We start from the raw sequence: 20,493 nt of genomic DNA on the forward strand, positions 1-20,493 counted from the left end.
TAAGCAAAAAATATCCTTTTTAATGAACTGTTCACGCAAGAAAAAACATTAAAAATCAATGAAGAATAGGGAGTAAACAAACTTAAAACTTTTCCATAGATGGCAGGAAGTTTTTTGTGGTAAACTTAACATTTCTGTTTAAGGTTTTTTCAAAGAAAGAAAAATCAATCATGAACAATTACGCTTGAAAAACATAAAAGACATCAGAAAAGATTAGAAACAGATGATGAGTGAAGTATAATTGGAGTTTTGAATCACCACTTGTCATTAGTAAGGCAACTAACACTTAGCTTGTTTTAAAAAAACTACATGAATATTACTAATTATGTAAAGAACTAACCGATAAGAACGGAAGACAAGAAATTAGACTCATAAAATTTTAATGGAAAAATAAATATGAACAATTTGAGAGTAAACAATGTAAAAATAGAGTATTAATAGAGAGTAAGTTTATATTGAACCTTAGAAATAAACTTACTATTCCATTAAAACTTAGTAGATTGGCAGAATAGTCATTTAATTTGTGGTTGCTTTTGACCTGTTGCTGAAAACGATTCATTTTCGATAGCTTTTTGTATATCAAAGAAAGACTTTTTGGTAATAGTTTAACAGCATTTAGTGACCATTATTTACTCAGCCCTGAATCAATGACCCTGATATCTACGTTCCATTGTAAAGACATCTAGGTGAAACCTTTCCTCATGCCCATCGCTCATAGCTTCAAAGTTTCTAAGCAAAATATCCTGGAGGAAGTGAAAAAATAGAGTTTCAGAGACATGTCATTCATCACATGGTCTCAGAACATCCGTAGGGAGTTTTTGACCAATTGTTTTAGTTCTTGTCTTCTCTGCTACTTAAAAATACTTGCAATACATCCTAAAGGCTTCTTAGGTGTCTTTTTTTTTTCCTTTTAAATTTTTTCTCTCAAAAACGGTGATTTTTATAACTGCACGTATTTGAAGTGCCGTTAAAAATTCTCTCTTAGCCTTAACTTCAAAAAATCTTGGAAATTTCCTTTTAAGATAATAGAAAACCATCTTTGTTCACAGCTTTCACAAAGTTCTTTATTATTCCTAACAGAATAAGCATGGGGTTTAAGCAGAAGTGTGTGGATCTACCAGAGGTTGATTTTGGGCATTTCTCTTCCCAGAATTTAAATTTCCTGAAGTCCATTTTGGTTTCATGTAGTGAGATTTTCTATTGCAAGCAGGGGTCGAAGTTAAGAAAACAGTCAGTCCCATGGGGGTGCTTCCATCTTCCAGAAAAAAAGAGCATTAGTGAGATTTCACTACCCGACTTGGCTCTGTATCTTGAAAACTAAAGACAATCTGAAATTGTATGGTGATTTTTGTGTTTAGCGAGGCAATATACTTTGGAAATAGCTATTTTTGAGCCAAATGCATTTTTGGTGTTGACAAGCGTTTTTTTATTTTCTTTATTTTTTTTTTTATCATTATGCCAGCAGAAGATAGATAATCGAGGATTTTAGTAGTATTAACAGAGAGTTGCCTTTAATTTATTTGGGACTTATAGATTTGCCATTGACAAAATTTAAGAGTCATTATTTTGACGGGAAATTTTACAGTACTTTTTTTTCCAATTATTTAAGCCTAATTGGCGAACAGGTATCATTTGATCAAAATTTTATTTTTGAGGTAGACCATTCAAAGCCAGGCCACTCAGCTAGTATTTAATAAATAAATACCTGAAGCGGTGAAATTTCATCTTGATCAGGCAAAATAGCAAACTTTGATACATTTTCCTCTTCAGGAGAATCAAATATTTCATGATATGTCTCTAAATGCATTTCTCCTTCTTCGGTCGTTAAAGGATCACTTCTGTTGTACTGCAAAATAGAATCACAATGAAGTCATGTTACAGTAAGAACTAAGTATTTAAAGTTTCAAGCATCTAATTCTTGAAAATTATCTCACAGTGTAAACATTAATGGTTTTAAATGAATTTTGGTTTTTTATCAGATTTTCTTTCGCTTAAAATTGAAAATTGTTCGCTTATGCTTCCAGATTAATTGAATAAAACTTAGGGTTTAGATGATTTCTAGATTTGTAAACATCAATGGTATTGCAAACAATGAACTATCAGACATAATCAGAAACTTCTCATGGAAATGCTCTGTTTGTGCACAACAGGTTGATGCAATTTTGGCATTATTTTGACCTAACCCATTGTGGTTCCTTGAGCGAGACTGGATGTCACATCATCTGTTCTGATCTCTAAAACGTCAACATATGTTTAGGCATCTGGGCTCATTTAAACTAAATTATGCACTAAATAAAACATTTTTGTTGGATTTACAATCACAATTATAGGATAAAACATAATTAGAATATGTGATAACAAGTAACTAAAAATTTAACAATTCTGATTTTCAAGTTCTTCAACATTTAGCAATTTGTGATTATTTAGAAAAATACTTCATTACGATCACTTCAAGCCAAAATAGTCAAAAAATAATGAAAGTATAGGCTTAAGTCATTGATAAGAGTTTGCAGAGAGAGTGAAACATTCGATTCTTGAAGCAAAGATCCCAAGTCATATAATAGCATTTAAAATAATGTATTGGGAGAAATCAGGCTTTATCTGCAAGTTTCATGCAAAATCTGTCAACTATTTGTCATAGTTGAAACACAGGACTTGGAATCTTTGCCTCGGCTCTTCCTAACCGATATATTGGATTTGCTCCCTCCAATTATTAATTCCCTGCTCTAAGGTTTAAGTATTTTATACCAATTATTTACTCAAAAATCTTTACTGTTTTATATAAATACTATGTGAAACAAATGAAAAGCAAACTTCTGATTCCCATTGAATAATCTATTTTCTTTTTTTTTTCTTTTTTTTTTTTTGAGCAATCATGATTGCTTATTGTTCTCACTTGACTGTTTTTGGCATTCCTATGATTTTATTTTCCCGCCAGCACCCTCTGCCAGCACCACCGTCGACCGGCTTCTCACGATGCTGCTCCTATAGAGAAAACCGTCTCCAGGTTGCATCCATATGCTACACACACGCACATACATACACAACTACACACACACACACACAAATACATACACCTACACACACATGCACAAACACATACACACACGCAAACACATACACACACACAAACACATACATACACACACACGCATACATACAGACACCTACACATACACACTTACACACAACTACCCACACACTCATCACACTCATGCCTGCACACAGACACAAACACATATGCCTACACACACATACACATTCTCCACCACACACAAACACTCGTACACACAACTACCCACACACTCATACCTGCACACAGACACAAACACACATGCCTACATACACACACACACACACACACTCGTGATTGCGAAAAACATAATTTGAATTCAAAAGGTCAAAATTCAAATATTTTTTTTTTTTTTTGCATTCAATCATAGTAGTATTGAGTAGCCAATCCACTTATCAAAGTTAATTTTTTTCTCTTTTTTTTTAGTAATTAAAAACTTTGATACTTTAAAAAACCAATTATAAAATAATTTTCTTCTTGCTGAGAATTTTTGAAAATAAATTAAACATCATAAATGCTTCAAATCAAAATGTTGACACACCCAGATACTTTCTTTTTTATATTAAAAACTGTTCTATTGTCAAACTAACACTTTCAAGAAGTAACTAAAAAATATTAATCCACTGACATTAAACCATGTAGTATTCTTTTTTTTTTTTTTTTTTTTTTCAAAACATGCATTTTATAGAAAGTTTTTAAAATGTTTTTCAAAAATTCTCAATTTCGAAAATTGTTATTTTTTAAGGAACACCTAATTTTTTTCATAAAAAAAACCATTAATGCATATAAAACAGACAAAGAAAATTCTGCACAAAAGAATAATTTTAAGAAGATCTTCACTTGCACTTCAAGAGAAGTTGAAATGTTATAGCCATTTACATCCAACTCTGATTCCATGTCATCATCCAACTGAATACTTTCACAAAGGACCGAACATTTTGATCCAGATTTTTGTTTCACACATTCTATAAAAACAAATAAATAAATAAATAAAACAACAAAAGTAATGTTAATAATATTTTAATGCTAAATATTTTAGGCATGAGATTTAAAAGTTTTCAAACAGTCAGAAAACTACTATTTTTAAACAAAAGAAATGGTGTGGTTTAAAAACTGTTTGTACCTGCGCCTCCCCCCCCCCCTTTTTAGAAAATATGTGCCAAAGCATATTTATTATTACATTGCAATGTGAGTATTGCTAATTTTACTATATTTAACAATTCATACAAAATTACAGAAAATAGATGTTTAAAATAGTACATAGTTGAAGATTAATAAAATGTTAATGCATATTGGGTGGATTTTTGAGAGCAATTTTTCTCAAACCATGGTTTCATTGAAAAGATATTCATACTCAGGGCGCTCAAGCCTGAATGCTGTAGCAATGTTGCATTGCTAATTCTTATTTTCTTACACTGGTTTATTTATTTATTTATTGTTTGTGTGTTAAAAATAGTAACACTTATAATGCTCCCATCAAAATTGATCTATATTCCCTACATAGGCGTGCCCCACAGATTGAAAACCACTGGTGTATGAATAATATTTTGCAGAAAAATAAAAGGGAAAATATAAAAAGTACACTATTTACATTTTCATAATTAGTTTTTTTAAATAAAATAAACAATACAGAATAGTTCTGAAGGTATATATAGAAATTTGGTAAAATCACTTTGCTGCAACATTCATCATCATTTTACAAACTACAGCAGTGTTATCAACAAATTTGTATAGTCAAAAACGAGATATCAAGCAATTCCGAGAATCGGAAGTTGAGCGATTAAGTAGATAACTCAGTTAGTTTCAGAATGAAATGAATATCTCAAGTGATTTCTGAATCGAAAAAAAAATTTGCGAGTGATACAAATCTTGTTGATGTCCATCCTTACTATGAAGAAAACAACAGTGTCTCACAAAGAATCTAATGAGTTATTGACAACAAAACTTTACTTATGTGACAAAGTTGGTAAAAAAAATTTTCTTGGCAAGCTTTTACGTTTCAGGAGGGGAATATGGGCAATTGTCAAAACTGTATAAATGGCTACAAATTGGAAAAAAAAAAAAAAAAACTCAAATTTTTGAAAAGTTGAAAATTGCACAAAAAGTTGGAAGAATCTCATCCCTCATATTATTGTGTCAACAATTTGAAAAAAAATGTTTTTTAAAAAAACAATAATCACAATTTTTGCTTTTCCTTAAAGTTTAAGATGTACAATTAAAAATAGCTAAAAACTAACAGGGTTAAAAAAAATTCCCCGATTTTTCCAGGTTATTTCTTAGAAAATTCCAGGTTACTCGCCTCATTCAAAATTAAGTTTAAGTAACAATATTTTGAAAATAACCAAAATTTTTTAAAGTAGCAATGCGTAAGAACTGAAACTTTTCCACTTGTAGAGTAAAAAAAAAAAACTTGGACTTTTTAAATTTTTTTTTCTCATTTTACTACTAGTTGAAAACAATGTACTTAAAACTTATTTTAGCATTTCTTTGATGCCACATGTCATGCATATTAGCATTTTGCAGTAATCTTGCAGCAATCTTTCTCTGCTTTTGGTTTACAATTCTTTTTTATTATTATTTTCTTATTAGTAGTGGGGTAAGTGGTGTACCTCGGACATTTGTGTACCTTGAACCTAGGCTGATTATAGCTCTGCTTATTAAAATATTTGAATGGCAACATGTGTAGTTAAAGTATTTGCCACTAGACAACTCAGTGCTTACCTTTCTGTTTTGTTGAAAGCTCATCTCATTGAAGTATTTTTGAAAAAGGAAATATACCATTCAAAAGCAAGTTTTTCTGGATACTTTTATGTATTTTTTTTATTATGAAACATATATTGTTTATTCTGAAATGAAGGTCATGCATTATACAGTCATGTAATAGCTATAACACCATGTGCTTGAAACAAAGTTAGGCCTAACTGTAATGTAATGGTCAGCTATTTTGTTCTTTATAACCAAGTAGTGTACCTCGAACCAAATACAAGTGGTGTCCCTTGGACTAGTCCAAGGTACACACTTCTGCATAGTTATTACAACTCCTAAAATTTCATGTTCTCCAATTTGTTGGAATAGTTGGATGAGTATTCCTACTGGCCTTCACATTATCAAATATAATCAATGGCTTTAAGGTCACTGGCTTAAATATACTGAATGAAAATATTTCTCAAGATTTTGATTTTCTCCTATCAAATGTCACTGATCTCTCAATGCAAAAGTAACAAGAAAATAACACACAAAATGATTTTACTGGTGTGTCAACAACTGAAGCTAGTATGTCTTTGTCAAGCCTTGTCACTCCTGAAGAAATAAAGCCATATCCAAAGGCACTACCGAGAAAACAATTTCATAGGGGGAGATCCAAAAGAAAGTCTTGTATTTTGATCGATACACCTGAGAAAGAGCGTCTTGAAATAGAAAAGGCTAAAATGGCAATGAAAAAAGTAAAGCAAATTAAGGCAGTAAAACCCCCTACCAAGCCAGCTGAAAGAAAACTTTATTATTTCTTAGAGTCTGAACTTGAGAATATTAAAGACTTATATGAGGATACCGGTATTTCAGGTGATCATTTTAATGAGCTAGAAGATCCAGATAACGTCAATATTCAGATTGGTGTTTTTGTATTGATGAATTTCGCTGGCAAGAAAACTGTCAAATATTTTCTTGCAGAGATTTTTTCTATTGCTGATGATGGATATGAAGTTAAATATCTGAAAAAAGATCCAAACTGTCAGAATTTCACCAGAGAAATTCCTACCCTTTATGAAGTTGGCAAAAAGGATATCATATTCAAGTTACCACACCCAATACTAACTGGTGGATCTGAATGGCAGCTCAAGAAGTTAACATTTGGAATTGACTTATCAGATTATAATCTTAGTTAGAAATAAATGTACTTAAACAAATAATCTATAGTATGGTTTTCAGAAGCAAGAGCGTCTTGTCATTTTATTAAAAAAGTGAACTGTAATAAGATAAAAAGAACTAAATTTTTATTTACCTTTGAAACAAATAAAAAATGTATTTCTAAAATTATGTGTGGTTTACTGATTGTTAAATAGTGATGCTCTTACTGAAAATCCTGTTTTCTTTACCTGTTAATCATTGGTCCAAGGTACACCATTCCAAGACCCAAGGTACACCACCGGTGGTGTACTTTGGTACTAATTGCATTCTTGTTTTTTCTTAAAAAATTAATTGAAATAAGTTAAATAAATTTTTAAGATAATTATATGTTGTGTAAAAAATCATGAAGTTTTAACTAAAGGTATTTGTATTTATATTTGGCAAATAATTATGAAATTAAAAATTGAAAAATGAAAATAGGTCCGAGGTACCCAAACTTCCCCGATGTAACATGAAACAGATTGATCAAAGTACAAAGCTATTTTTCAGTATAAATATGATAAACTTCTTGCATCGATAGGCATCCCATATAATGCAAAATAACATCCGTCGATCATAGACCGATGCCAATAATCATCAGTTTTGTTTTTTTTTTTGCATCTATAAAGGATGCTTACATTAAAATTAAAAATTTTCTTTTCTAGAAAATAATTAATTTTTGAAAATTCATAATTAATTGCACATTTACTTTCAATAGTTTACATTGAGATAAACATCCAATTATGTTTTGTCTACTTCCACCTTGCAAATGACCAAATATGGCAATTAAGTAAAGAATTTAAGAGAACAAGTAGATTTTTGAATTTATAGCATAAAAGTAGTTACAAATAATTAATAATCCATAAAAAAATACATTTAAGACAAAACGGTCAGTTTTTAGCACATAAGCGTCTAAATCAATTGGAATTTAAAAAATGTTCTGGATATAAAATTTTGCATTTTTTCAGAAAATAATTACGAATTATCCAAAAAAAAGGGCACATTTTGTGCTGTTATCAATAGTTTGCATTGCAAAAAACATCCAATGCCATTTTTGGAAACTTAGGCTCTTAAAAAGTCTTGTGTACTGCCATCTTGGGAATCACCAAATATGGCAGCTACGACAAAAATGAAGAAGTAATTTTTTGAATTTGTAGCATGCAAACAATTTAAAAATAATAAATTTGCATGAAACGAGGATTCAATTGAAAAGTTTTTAGCACATTTGCATCCGAGGCAATTAGGATAAGATTAAGTTTTAAGAACAAAATTTTTCCTTTCTCAAGAAAATTACATATTTTAAATTTAAAAAATAAATAAATAAATAAAAAACAATTGGCAGCACATTTTGCGTTATTTTCATTAGTTTGCAGTTAAAGAAAACATCCAATTCTGCTTTGTTTTTGAAAACTTGGGCACTTAAGCATCGTGTCTGCTTCCATCTTATGAATGACCGAAAATGGCGATTACGTTTCCACACATAGCTGAGAACACTTTTCATTTAAAAAAAAAACGATTTTTCCCGATCGACCCTACCATTCAGGCTTGTGCTTCAGAAGCAGTAAATTGTCTTCTACCCTGTTGTGTTTGTGCATAATTCGGATTCACCCTAGGAGTTTTTTTCTTAGGAATTATTGAGGGGCAAAAACGGAGTTCGTGAAGGTTTTTTTTTTTGGGGTCACCTTTTTTTTTAATTGCCAGTGTCATTTTGCCTCAAAACTTCTACAATTTTTTTCAGGAAACATCGATAAAAACGAAGATTAGATCTCATGGTAAAAAATTTCCTGGGAAAAATTGGAAAAAAAAATTGAAGGGGGGGGGGGAGGAATTGGAAATTTCTCTGACTTTTCCCTGACACTTTTAACTATGTCATTTTCTCTGACAATTCCAGGTTTTCCCGGAGCGTACAAATTCTGATTAATTTACTGCATGAGCAAAAATATTTTCAGAGGGAAAGAATGAAGAGATCTGATGAATAAAATATACATTGACTTTTAAGACTGAGTAAGAACCTTTAAAATTGGTAACTGTTTTTTTTTTCCTTTAATTAACTATAACTGTTTTTTCGTTTTAAGTACAAAAAAATTTACGAACTATAAAAGAAAATTATGAAAACAGGCTGTTAACAAAAAAAGACATTTACTTCTAAAAGTTTCTTCTTGTTTTTCTTCTTCTTCAGAACTTTCCATAGATTCTGAGCTTTTATAAGATCTTAAATTTCGTTGATAAAGCTAGAAAAATAAATTAGTTTAAGCAAATCATATTACCAAAAAAATAATAATAAATAAATATACATACATCAATTTATAGAGAAAGACAGAAAAAGAGTGACACAAATTTCTATGCACCAAACTTTGGCGCATTAAAAACTGACAAATCAAACTATAAGGAAAATAGTTTTATACATTCAAATATATTAATATACAGGTGTCCCTCGTATGACACGGTTAATTTGTTACGTGTAGTATCAAAATCGTGTTATATGAGATGTTTTTAAAAATATAATTTTTACTTATTTTTAATACTAATTATGCAAGAGCGTATATAAGGAAGGGGCTGAAGAGGCCCGGGCCCCCCTCCAAAATCTGGAAAAAAATTTAAATAAAGGTAGTTATTTTTTGGCTTTAGTTGCTCACAAATAATTTCCAAGCTGTTAGGCACAAAAAAAAAAAAAAAAAAGAAAAGAAATATGATAGTGATAATAAAATAACTATAATTTGTTAGATCAGAGATTTCTTAACTGGGTGCTGCAGGAAGAGGTGAGGGGTGCCTCAAAGTGTGCGCGGTTACAAAAATATATGTACATAAAACTAGACTAGGATATAGTGAGAAAATTCTAATTCTTCAAAGGGTGTCGCGAATCGTTAAAGTTTGGGAACCCTGCGTTAGATGACACCAGGATATGGTGTTCAGAAAGGGTCAGAGGATTCGTACCCCTTACTCAAAAAAAGAATGTGTCTTGAGAAAGCGAAGTTATTTTAACAAAAAGGAAAGAAAATAATGTTGTGAAAAAAATCTCAATTCTTTCAAAAAGAAAACTTTAAATTTCTTAATAGATTTCTTAGATAAAATTTCTTAACAGATTTTAGAAATTTCCACACTTTGCGAGCCACCTCCACCCACTAAAACCATCAAAAAGCTTCTCAAACCTCGCTTTCAGGGCTTCAATGTCGAAAAATTTCCAGGGGACAGTTACCAAACGCCTTGCCTTCTGAAAGCATTAAAATAGTTTAATATTGCTTTTATGGAGCTTCAATTCTGAAAATTGGCCTAACGCCTAACGTTACCAAATATGGTTCACAGACGTGCTAAGACTTCAATTACGAAAAAATTTCGGACGAGGTCCGACCGACACTTCCGTATGAAATCTAAAAATGAAAAAACTACAATTTCGAAAAGTTTAAGGTGGAGAGTGTATAAATCCCTCCACCTAGTATCCCTGAATATCTCTTTAAAACTTTTTTTTTGGACCCCAGAACCGCCTTGCCCGTAACATGATCGAAAATAGTCTGAAACTGCGTTTTTAGAACTTCAAACTTCGAAAAATGGGGCGGAAGAGTGATGAATTTTGCTCTATTTTTAAAAAAAATCAATTTGGGGCAACTTCAAAAAGTTCCATTATTTCATTACAATAACGTCAACAAAAATAGCCTATATTGGCGTTTTTAAGATTTTAATTTCTAAAAATTTTTGCAGACCGCCTTCCAAATTTTTCCTCCCTGTAGCATCACTAGAGACCTTCTAAAACTGCGTACTTAGGGCTATAATTCCAAAACATTTCCCGGGAAGGAACCGCCAAACCCCTCTTCACCTCCACCTCACCTGAAATGAGAATGTTTTAACAATGCCCTCCTAAAACTATTTTTTGGTTGCACCGCTAAGGAACAGTATTAAGTCCTTGCCCCAACTAGAAAAAAAATGAGGGCACTTTTGCTCCCCCCTCCCCCCCAAAAAAAAGATTGAAATTACAACAAAAAAAAGTGTAGGGGGGTTGAGCTAATCTTGGTTATATGGGCCACCTCAGAGCCGGATTTGGAAGTGTGGAGGCCCCTAATCAGAGTTCGAAAAGATCATCATATTTTCGAAAATATCCCATACTTTGATATATATCCGAATATTTTGATATACATGAATATATCCGATATTTTCAACCCGTGAAAGTTAGGATATTTTGTAAAAATTTTATTGCGGGGGCACCTTTGTTGTGGAGGCCCCGGGGCAGTAGCCCCAACTGCCATCCTTTAAATCTGGCCCTGGGCCCCCTCCAAAACAAAAACATATATACGCCACTGTAATTATGTATGTGCATGAGAAAAATCAGATTAAGAAGTATCGTGTTATATCGAGACTGTGTTATACGAGACTTAAGAAATAATGTAAATCAAGGGATGTGTACCGTGTTATATCGAAACCAAGTTTCAAAAAAACAAAGTAAAAATTTATTAGAGCTATCAACCATTAACAGAATGTAAACAAAAATGAAATTCCATCTTTTCTAAATATAATATTCGACCGATCAAAAATCAAAACCATGAAGCATTAAATTCAAGTTTCGTACCATGTAATATCGAAACCGTGTCGTATAAGTACCCTGTGTTATGCGAGGGATGCCTTTATATACAGTAAGCTCCCAATTATTGGCGTTCGGGTTATACATGGTTTGGATTATCCACGGATCTTTTCAATCTTTTTACAATCAGCCACAATGTCACGTTGACAGACTTATTAATTATTTAGAGGAGCAGGATGATATATCATTTTGCAACAAGATGCTTTTGAAAAAACTTCAATCACAAATTAAGAAGGGTTTTAAAATGAAAAAACAAAACCAACTTAATGACTTTTTTGTAAAAGTTTAAGATATGTAATAATATTATAATCACTTAATGTTTTTTAAACTTATGATTGTGTTATTGCTCGTTCTTAGCTTTTACATATATTCTTGACATTCCATGTTATCATTTTTAGCTATCATTTAAATGTATGTGTGAGTGTTTTTCATATTTTTTAGCTATTGTATATACTAGTATCCACTTTTACCTATTATTCGGATTATTTGTGGTTTTCGTTATCCGCGGTTTACGTGCCACCCTATTCTGCGGATAATCGGGAGTTTACTGCAATTGTTAGCTATTTGTTTTCTTTTACTTATTTATTTATTTGTATTTAAAAATTCGTAAGAAATAAAAATAATGCTAAAAAATAATGCACTTACATGCAAGATTTCATTTCCCATATTAATAGTTGGAAGGCGAAATAACTGTTCAGCAGTGCCAATTTGCTTTAAGTGCATTAATCTTTTAGTTCCAGGCATGAAATTTACCACTGCCAAATCTGAAGCCTCAAATATTTGCTTCTGAATTTTTTCATAAGTTATATACGTTACAGGATCAATGATTAATTTGCGTTTAGGTTTTAACTTCTTTTCACAGGCACCTAATGTTTAAAGTTTATCATTAAATAAACTGCCATCATTCAATCAAAAATACAGAAAAAAATTGTGAAATGTACAATACTTTTAAGTGGTTCCAATGATAAAGGATCCTTGATAATATCAGGTTTTTTTAGCTGATTTTTGCAGGTAATTAAATCTGAGCTATTGCAGTCCCTCAGGGAATTATCAGCCAATAAATGATGTTCATCATTTTGTAGACTGCTATCATCTTCATTCTGAAGAATGATATCTTCATTATTTTCTAGAAGTTCATTTTCATCATTTTGTACTTCAAAGTAATTTACAGAAGTTCCTAAAGACAATAGTTTTTAAGAAAAGTTTTTAAAATGAATAAAATACAAAAATAAGGTAGAATTTTTGATATAATTTTATGTAAACATAGTAAAACACATTACTGAAAATATATAATCACCAAACAAAATTTTGGGGTAACTCTTTTCAAGAGAAAAAATATTCAGTAAAATGAGATTAAATTAAACATTACAGTAAATTAAACCCATTTTTACCTAAATTTATTTCAAGATGAATTACTATTTAAATTTTAGTTTTACCATGTTTTAGAGCCAGAAACAAAAACTTGTACGAAATTTACTAGTGACCAGTATGAAGTATTTGTGCATGACAGAAGGAATTCAAAATCCTAGTTTTTAAAGTAGTTTTGTGATTAGGAAATTTTTTTTCTCTTAGCAGATTTTTCCCTGATGAAGTAAAAAATTTTTTAAAATGATGATTTGCTACTGAAGTTGGATAAAGTATTAAGCAAGTTATAGGCGTACCCCCAAAAAAAAAAATAATAATAATAATAATAAAAATAATAAAATAATAATAATAATAATAATAATTAATTTGAACTTTGAAATCTTAAATTCAAATTATGTTTTTCGCAATCACGAGTGTGTGTGTATGTAGGCATGTGTGTTTGTGTGTGTGTGGGTAGTTGTGTGTATGTGTGTTTGTGTGTGGGGGTATCATGGGCGGATTTATGGGGGGTCAGAGGGAGGCAATGCCCCCCCCCCCCAGTTTTGGGTGGACTTTATGTAGCAACAACACATCTTCCAAAAATTAAAAAAAAAAAAAAAATTATTTTTTCGTTTTTGAATAGTTCAGAAGAGCATGGGTGGATTTATGGGGGGGGGGGACAAAGGGGACAATGCCCCCCAATTTTGCGAGGAGTTTATATAGTAACAACTTATCTTCCAAAATCTTATTAAAAAAAATATCATGATTTTTTTTCTTTTTTGAATAGGAAATTTTCAGAGACTGGAAAGTGCAAATTATTGATAGGTTCTAAAATCCCTGAAAAGAATTGGCGCAGTAAAGCCTACAAGGGCTCTTGAGCCAAAACCCCAATCTAACCAACCAAACCTTGAAAATTATTAGACAAGTCTTTGAAACTCCTAAGCAAGGAGTGCTTCAATTTTATTTCTTATCAAGTGTATAAATTAAGAATTGTTCAAATGGGTAGTATGTTCCTCTCTCTTGATACCTATTCTCTTAATCGTGCACCATTTCTTTAAAGTATTAACTTGCATCACGAAGCACTTTTAAAGCGTAATACTTAAAAAATATATATATATATTTGCCTATTATTTCCAATTAACCCTTATAAGACTTCAAAATGCAGAATTTTATATCCATTTTAGACAATTTCCTCCGGGGGAGTAACCCCCGGGCCCCCCTAAAACTGGAGATATTCTATATCCCACTTAAAAGGGAGCACTGCGTCACTCTCTTAATACCAGCCCCCTCTCTTTTAAGGTCAATTTAAAAAGGACAGCATGATTACACACAGTAATGAAAACGACACATAAAAAAGTAAAGAATGGCCTTACGCATCACAGAAAACAGGCAAAAACATCGGAGGGGGAGGGCAATTAAAAATCTTGTTCAAAAAAAAAAAAAAAAAAATCCTGCCCCCCAGGAACTCAGTCCTAAATCCGCCTATGGGGGGTATGCGTAGGTGTGTGTGTATGTGCTTGTGTGTGTGTATGTGAAGTTGTATCTGTGTGTGTGTAAGTGTAGGCAAGTAAGTGACGCAACCTGGAGAGGGTTTTCGCTAGGTGAGCAGCATTGTGAGGTGGCTGGCCGACGGTGGTGCTGCAGAGGGTGCTGGTGGGAAAATAAAATGATAGGACCTCAAAAATGTCAAGTGAGAACAATAAGCAATTGTGATTGCTCAAAAAAAAAAAAAAAAAAATTTGAATTTTGTCATCTTGAATTCAAATTATGTTTTTCGCAATCACGAGTATGTGTATATGTAAGCGTGTGTTTGTGTGTGAGGGGTATGTGTGTGTGTAGGCATGTGTGTTTGTGTCTGTGTGCAGGCATGAGTGTGTGGGTAGTTGTGTGTGTTTGTGTCTGTGTGCAGGCATGAGTGTGTGGATAGTTGTGTGTATGTGGGGTATGTGTATGTGTGTGTAGACATATGTGTTTGTGTCTGTGTGCAGGCATGAGTGTGTGGGTAGTTGTGTGTATGTGTGTAAGTGTGTGTAGGCATATGTGTTTGTGTCCAGGCTTGAGTGTGTTGGTAGTTGTGTGTATGTGAGTGTGTAGATGTGTGTGTGTTTGTGTGTAAGTGTAGGATATTGAGGAAACCTGGAGACGGTTTTCGTTAGAGGTGCAGCATCGTGAGGAGCCCGTCGACGGTGATGGTGCGGAGGGTGGCGGTAGGAAAAAATCAAAGGAACGTCAAAAAGAGTCAAATGAAAGCAATAAGCAATCGTGGTTGCTCAAAAAAAATTAATTTGAATTCTGACGTTTTGAATTCAAATTATGTATTTCGCAATCACGAGTTGCGACAAGACCCTACTCATTGGAGTTATTGTTTCTAGAAACGGCTCCTGTCTCCCCAAACTTGCCCCTCCTCCTGGGTGGTTACGTGTGTATAGCTCTGTGTGTGTGTGCATAGGCGCACGTGCATGCATGTATGGGCTTGTGTGTGTGCGCGTAGACCTGTGTGTATGCACGTAGGCGTGTGTATATGTGAGTGTGTATGTGTGTGAGCATGTGTGTGTACAGGACATGGACGCCCCCGACCAGGAGAAACGGATTCCAGGAGTCGGTGCTTGGAGCCGCGCCTGCAAAGGCAGGTGGGCAGTGGTGCTGGTATCCTTGGTCCAAGCTAATAAAGGAACCACAATGCCAAGGACGGTCAAGTGAGAACAATAAGCAATCGTCATTGCTCCAAAGAAAAAAAAACTTTGAAAAATAATGTATATGCAGTGAAACTTCAATAAGTTGAAGTTGCAGGGAATGCGAAAAAAAAATCGAGTTACCGAAAATTCATCTTATCGAATTCGAAAACAAAACTGTAGAATAATATAAATACCAACACTGACAACCATTAAATTTATAATATGAGCAGAAAAGTGATAGAATGATGTATCAAAGATAATATATCGTTGCCTCAAAGCAACAGCAGGGTATTTTACTGTTATTTTTGGGACTAGACGCCTTACTGTTGTTCTGAGGTGACAGTATGGATACTTTTAAAAGCATCAAAGAAGGAGGAAAAGCATCAAAAAGAGACCACTACCAATCGAAACATTTTTTTTTTTTTTTTGATTTTTTAAAATTGTTGAAAACTTAGAGGCACATCAAACTTTAATGAAATTTCAATCTTCTTTGCTATGCTACAATCGAATAAATTCAAATTTTTTGGTAGTTTAAAATTTTAATTATTCTATTAGTCTATTTTAAAGTTCAATACCAAACGTTCGGAAATCAATAAAACGGCACAACAAACATTAGCTTTTTATAAAAACAAAAGAAAAAAGTCCATCTTGGAAAGATTAGTCGCTTTGTAGAATACCACAAAATCCCAAAAAATAATCCATAACTCTCCCTTTCCCGTTTTCACTAAAAGTGGAATTATTCCATAATTCCAAATATACACACCCCTCCCTGATTTTTATGTCCCATTTTCGGTCGGTCCTTAATCAAAGCCTTGGTTTCCCCCATAAGCAGGTTTTTCTTTTCTATGGAAGGAAATAAAGCAAACAATAATTCTATAAAAAAAGCTTGCCAAATTATGTGCTAATAATTGACTTCAGAGATTTATTTGATCCACTTTGTCTAGACGCCTTTTGATGCAAAGCAATGGCGCCGATTTCTTTCTTTCTGATCATACTTTTTCGGAAGAAGAAAGGACAGTCAAGAAATAAAATTTGACTTATCGAATATTTCAACTCCACGAAATTTGTCTTATCGAAAATAAATAACATTAGTTCTCCATTCAGTTAAACGGGAATAAATATTCACGTCGGCTAATCGAAGTTCGACTTACTGAAGTTTCACTGTACATGATTCTGCGATTTACCATGCTAAAATATAAAAGTTTTTTCTCTGGTTCAATGCAACAACACAACTGTGGTTTAGAATCTTGCCCCCAAAAAGTTAAGATAAAAATTCATGGAATTTGGATCATAATTCTGCTGGAAAAAAAAAGTTATCAAAATGATATTTTTCGGCCCATGAGTATACCAACTCACGAGCTAAGCATTATTAGCATGATACTCTAACCAACTGAGCCAATGTGCCTGCATTTTGGGATGCTATGCATTGAAGTAATGTGTAATAAAAAAAAACAAATCAGGGTTGTTGTTTTTTTTTTTTTTACAAAGCAACTAAAATGTAAATTGCCTCTTTATTTTTTGCCGAAAACAAAGAAAAAAAATCCATAAAATGATGCCTCACTTATGAAATTATGGTGTTATCAAATAAAAAAAAAAACCTACAAGAAATAATGTATACGATTTTATGAAATCATTTACTCAGTGTATGAAAGCAAGTAGCTTCTTTACAAATAATAAAGCTCAATGTCTGGATGTCTAGATGTCCGGATGTCTGTGACGCGCATAGCGCCTAGACCGTTCGGCCGATTTTCATGAAATTTGGCAGAAAGTTAGTTTGTAGCATGGGGGTGTGCACTGCGAAGCGATTTTTTGAAAATTCAATTTTGTTCTTTTTCTATTCCAATTTTAAGCCCATTTTTCACAGAAATTTAATAAAATGGGAAATAATTTGTTTTGAAAATTTTCTTTCTTTATCTTTCTTTTCTTTACTTCTTTATCTTTCTTCTTTTCTTTTCTTTTTAAATAACAAACCTGAAAGTCTCTCTGTATGGATGTTTGGATCTCTGTGACGCGCATAGCGCCTAGACCGTTCGGCCAATTTTCATGAAATTTGGCACAGGGTTAGTTTGTAGCATGGGGTGTACACCTCGAAGCGATTTTTCGAAAATTCGATGTGGTTCTTTTTCTATTTCAATTTTAAGAACAAAAATATCATAAGATGGAAGAGTAAATTACGAAATTATCATAACGTGGAACCGTAACATGGGCACAAGTCAATCGGCGAGAAAATTCACCATATATTATTTATAAATACAGGCGAACCAAAAGACCTTTTAATTTTTCTATTACGGGCGAAGCCGTGCGAGTACCACTAGTAATGAATAAAGTTCATTTTTGTTACTCTATTTCATATTTTCCCCTGTGTTTATGTCCATGGTCTGGATGTCTGTGACGCGCATAGCGCCTGGACCGTTCAGGCGATTTTCATTAAATTTGACACAAAGTTAGTTTGTAGCATGGGGGTGTGTACCTTGAAGCGATTTTTCGAAAATGCGATTTTGTTCTTTTTCCATTCCAAAAAATTTAAGAATTTTTATTTAAGAACATTTTCCTGAGCAAATTATTACAATGCGGAACAGTAAATTATGAAGTTATCATAACGTAGAACCGTAACATGAACAAGCCATTTAACATAGCAAATCAGTGAGAAATTCATCATCCATTATTTGTAAATATACAGGCAAACCAAATTACCTTTTAATTTTCTACTACAGGCAAAGTCGTGCAGATACCATGTAAATATAATAAAACAGTAGTATTTTTCTAATTATTTTTTATTCTGACCAGGAAACAATAATACTCTAGTGTAATGATAAAACTGTTTTAGTTAAATAGTAATTGAAAGAGCATGGTGAAACATGTTTTTTTTATGTACATACCCTTGTCCATTCATTACTGAAATATAGGGTCATAAATTCATGTGACATTGGAAAAAAATAGCCCAATTTAGCAAGAAAAGGACAACTAAACAGTAGCTGTAGCTATGTTTAGATTTAAAGGTATTGAAATTCTGATTGCTGTTTTTAGAACCATCCATTTCTTGCCAAATTTGGTGACTTTTCTTAAACTATAGTCTGATATTAAGACTTGATGTTATTTCTGTCAAGATTATTTATCTAAAGCAGAGTGACAGACACAACATGCTAGTTTGGTGTCAATAACAGGAGTGAATTTTTATTAGAGGGATAAGAAATATGTACAGATTGAATGGTGGCGCGATCTGGTGGAGCGAAACAAAAACTAAGTTTAACATTGTTTCAACACTTTCCCTTGTTAAATAGTTTTTGTTTACTTTTAAAATAGTCCCATTTGTTCACATAATGTTAATAGTCTCAACTTCATCAAAGGCTTTGAGAGGATATCTGACATTTGCTTTTCAGTCGACACCTGTTGAACATTTAGCTTTCCTTCAAGAACCTTTTCCCGTACAAAGAAATGTCTTATTTCAATGTGTTTTGTCCGTCGATGGTACTCTGGGTTGTGTGAAAGCTTTACAGCTGCACTATTGTCCACTTGAAGTGTTGGCACTTCCCTTAGGTTGACAATACCTTGGAAGAGTCTGCAGAGCCAAATCACTTCTTTGGCTGCTTCTGATGCTGCTATTATTTCAGCTTCAGTGGTTGAGGTAGCAACAACGGCTTGTCTTTGACTACGCCAAGAGATAGCTCCTCCAGCATAAATCATTACATATCCTGAAGTTGATTTGCCTGTTATAGTGCATCCTCCATAGTCTGAGTCACTATAACACAGAAGCACGCCCTTCTTAACAGTTTCACGATATGTAATTCCATAGTTTACTGTAGCAACTAAGTAGCGAAACACTCTTTTTACTCTTACTATATCTTCTGCAGATGGGTTTTCAAGGGATCTTGACAGAAATCCTACACTGTAGGCTAAATCTGGCCTGGTTCCTACCATGAGGTACATTAGAGCACCAACAGCCTGTCTGTATGGAAAATCAATCATTGTACTAGATTCTTGTAATTCAGAGACTTTCAACATTGGTGTAGCGACAGGTTTGCAATTTTCAAATCCAAAACGCTGAAGGATTCTTCTTGTGTATCCCTTCTGACTAACCGTAATTGAATGGTCATTATTGCGATTGATCTCCAGGCCTAAAAAGCAGGACACTTCTCCCTCTGAGATCTTGAATTTTTCTTTTAATTTTCGTAAGAATGTTTCAGCATCTTCTTGGTTAGTTGCTGCAACTAGGCCATCATCTACATATAAAACTATGAGCAATTTGCCCTTCTTGCTTTCCCTGATGTACAAGCATGGGTCAGCTTCGCTTGCTTTGAAGTTCAGATCTGTAAGGAACTGTCCGAAACATTTATTCCAGCAACGTGATGATTGTTTCAGGCCGTACAAGCTACGCTTAAGTTTGCAGACTTTCTCTGCGCCGTCTTCAAAACCTTCTGGTTGCTGCAAAAAAATTGTTTCTTCTAGGTTTCCATACAAAAATGCTGTTGAAACATCAAATTGTGTCAAATGCATTTTCTCTTCAGCTGCCATGCTTAGTACTGCACGTATTGTTGCCAACTTTGCTACAGGGCTAAATGTTTCGTTGTAATCAACTCCTTGACGTTGAGTGAAACCTTTCACAACGAGTCTAGCTTTATATTTGTTGATGCTTCCATCTGGATTTGTCTTCAACCTATATACCTATTTACAGGGTATTACTTTTGCTTCCTTTGGTAAATTAGTCAGCTCCCATGTGCTGTTTTCTTCAAGCGAGTGCATTTCATCATGCATTGCCTTCTTCCAGTTCCCACTATCTTTGGAATTAATTGCTTCTTCATAGGTATTTGGATTTTCACATTCATATCCATATGATTCAGCTTCCACCATGTGGTCTTCAAAGCGCTTAGGTTTTTGCAGCTGTGAGCGGTCTCTTAATTGCCTCTCAGGGATAGACTCAACGGCATCTTCTTCACTGTCAGTTTCAC

General features: G+C 33.1%; 1 protein-coding gene across 2 annotated transcripts in view; it reads right to left on the reverse strand.

Moving 5' to 3' along the window:
- Positions 1–20,493, reverse strand: part of LOC129221968 (double-strand-break repair protein rad21 homolog) — a 41,454-nt gene that overhangs the window by 2,153 nt on the left and 18,808 nt on the right. Inside the window, exons 6-10 of one of the 2 annotated variants that reach the window (XM_054856366.1) lie at positions 12,475–12,705; positions 12,174–12,394; positions 9,102–9,189; positions 3,914–4,038; positions 1,706–1,846 (exon numbers count right to left, since the gene is read on the reverse strand). In XM_054856366.1, the coding sequence (XP_054712341.1) occupies positions 1,706–1,846; positions 3,914–4,038; positions 9,102–9,189; positions 12,174–12,394; positions 12,475–12,705 (806 nt within the window). Of the gene's footprint in view, positions 1–1,705; positions 1,847–3,913; positions 4,039–9,101; positions 9,190–12,173; positions 12,395–12,474; positions 12,706–20,493 lie in introns of those variants that run through there. The other variant, XM_054856367.1, reaches the window with a different exon arrangement.

The sequence above is a fragment of the Uloborus diversus genome, chromosome 5 (assembly GCF_026930045.1).
Source record: "Uloborus diversus isolate 005 chromosome 5, Udiv.v.3.1, whole genome shotgun sequence".
Classification (NCBI taxonomy): Eukaryota; Metazoa; Arthropoda; class Arachnida; order Araneae; family Uloboridae; genus Uloborus; species Uloborus diversus.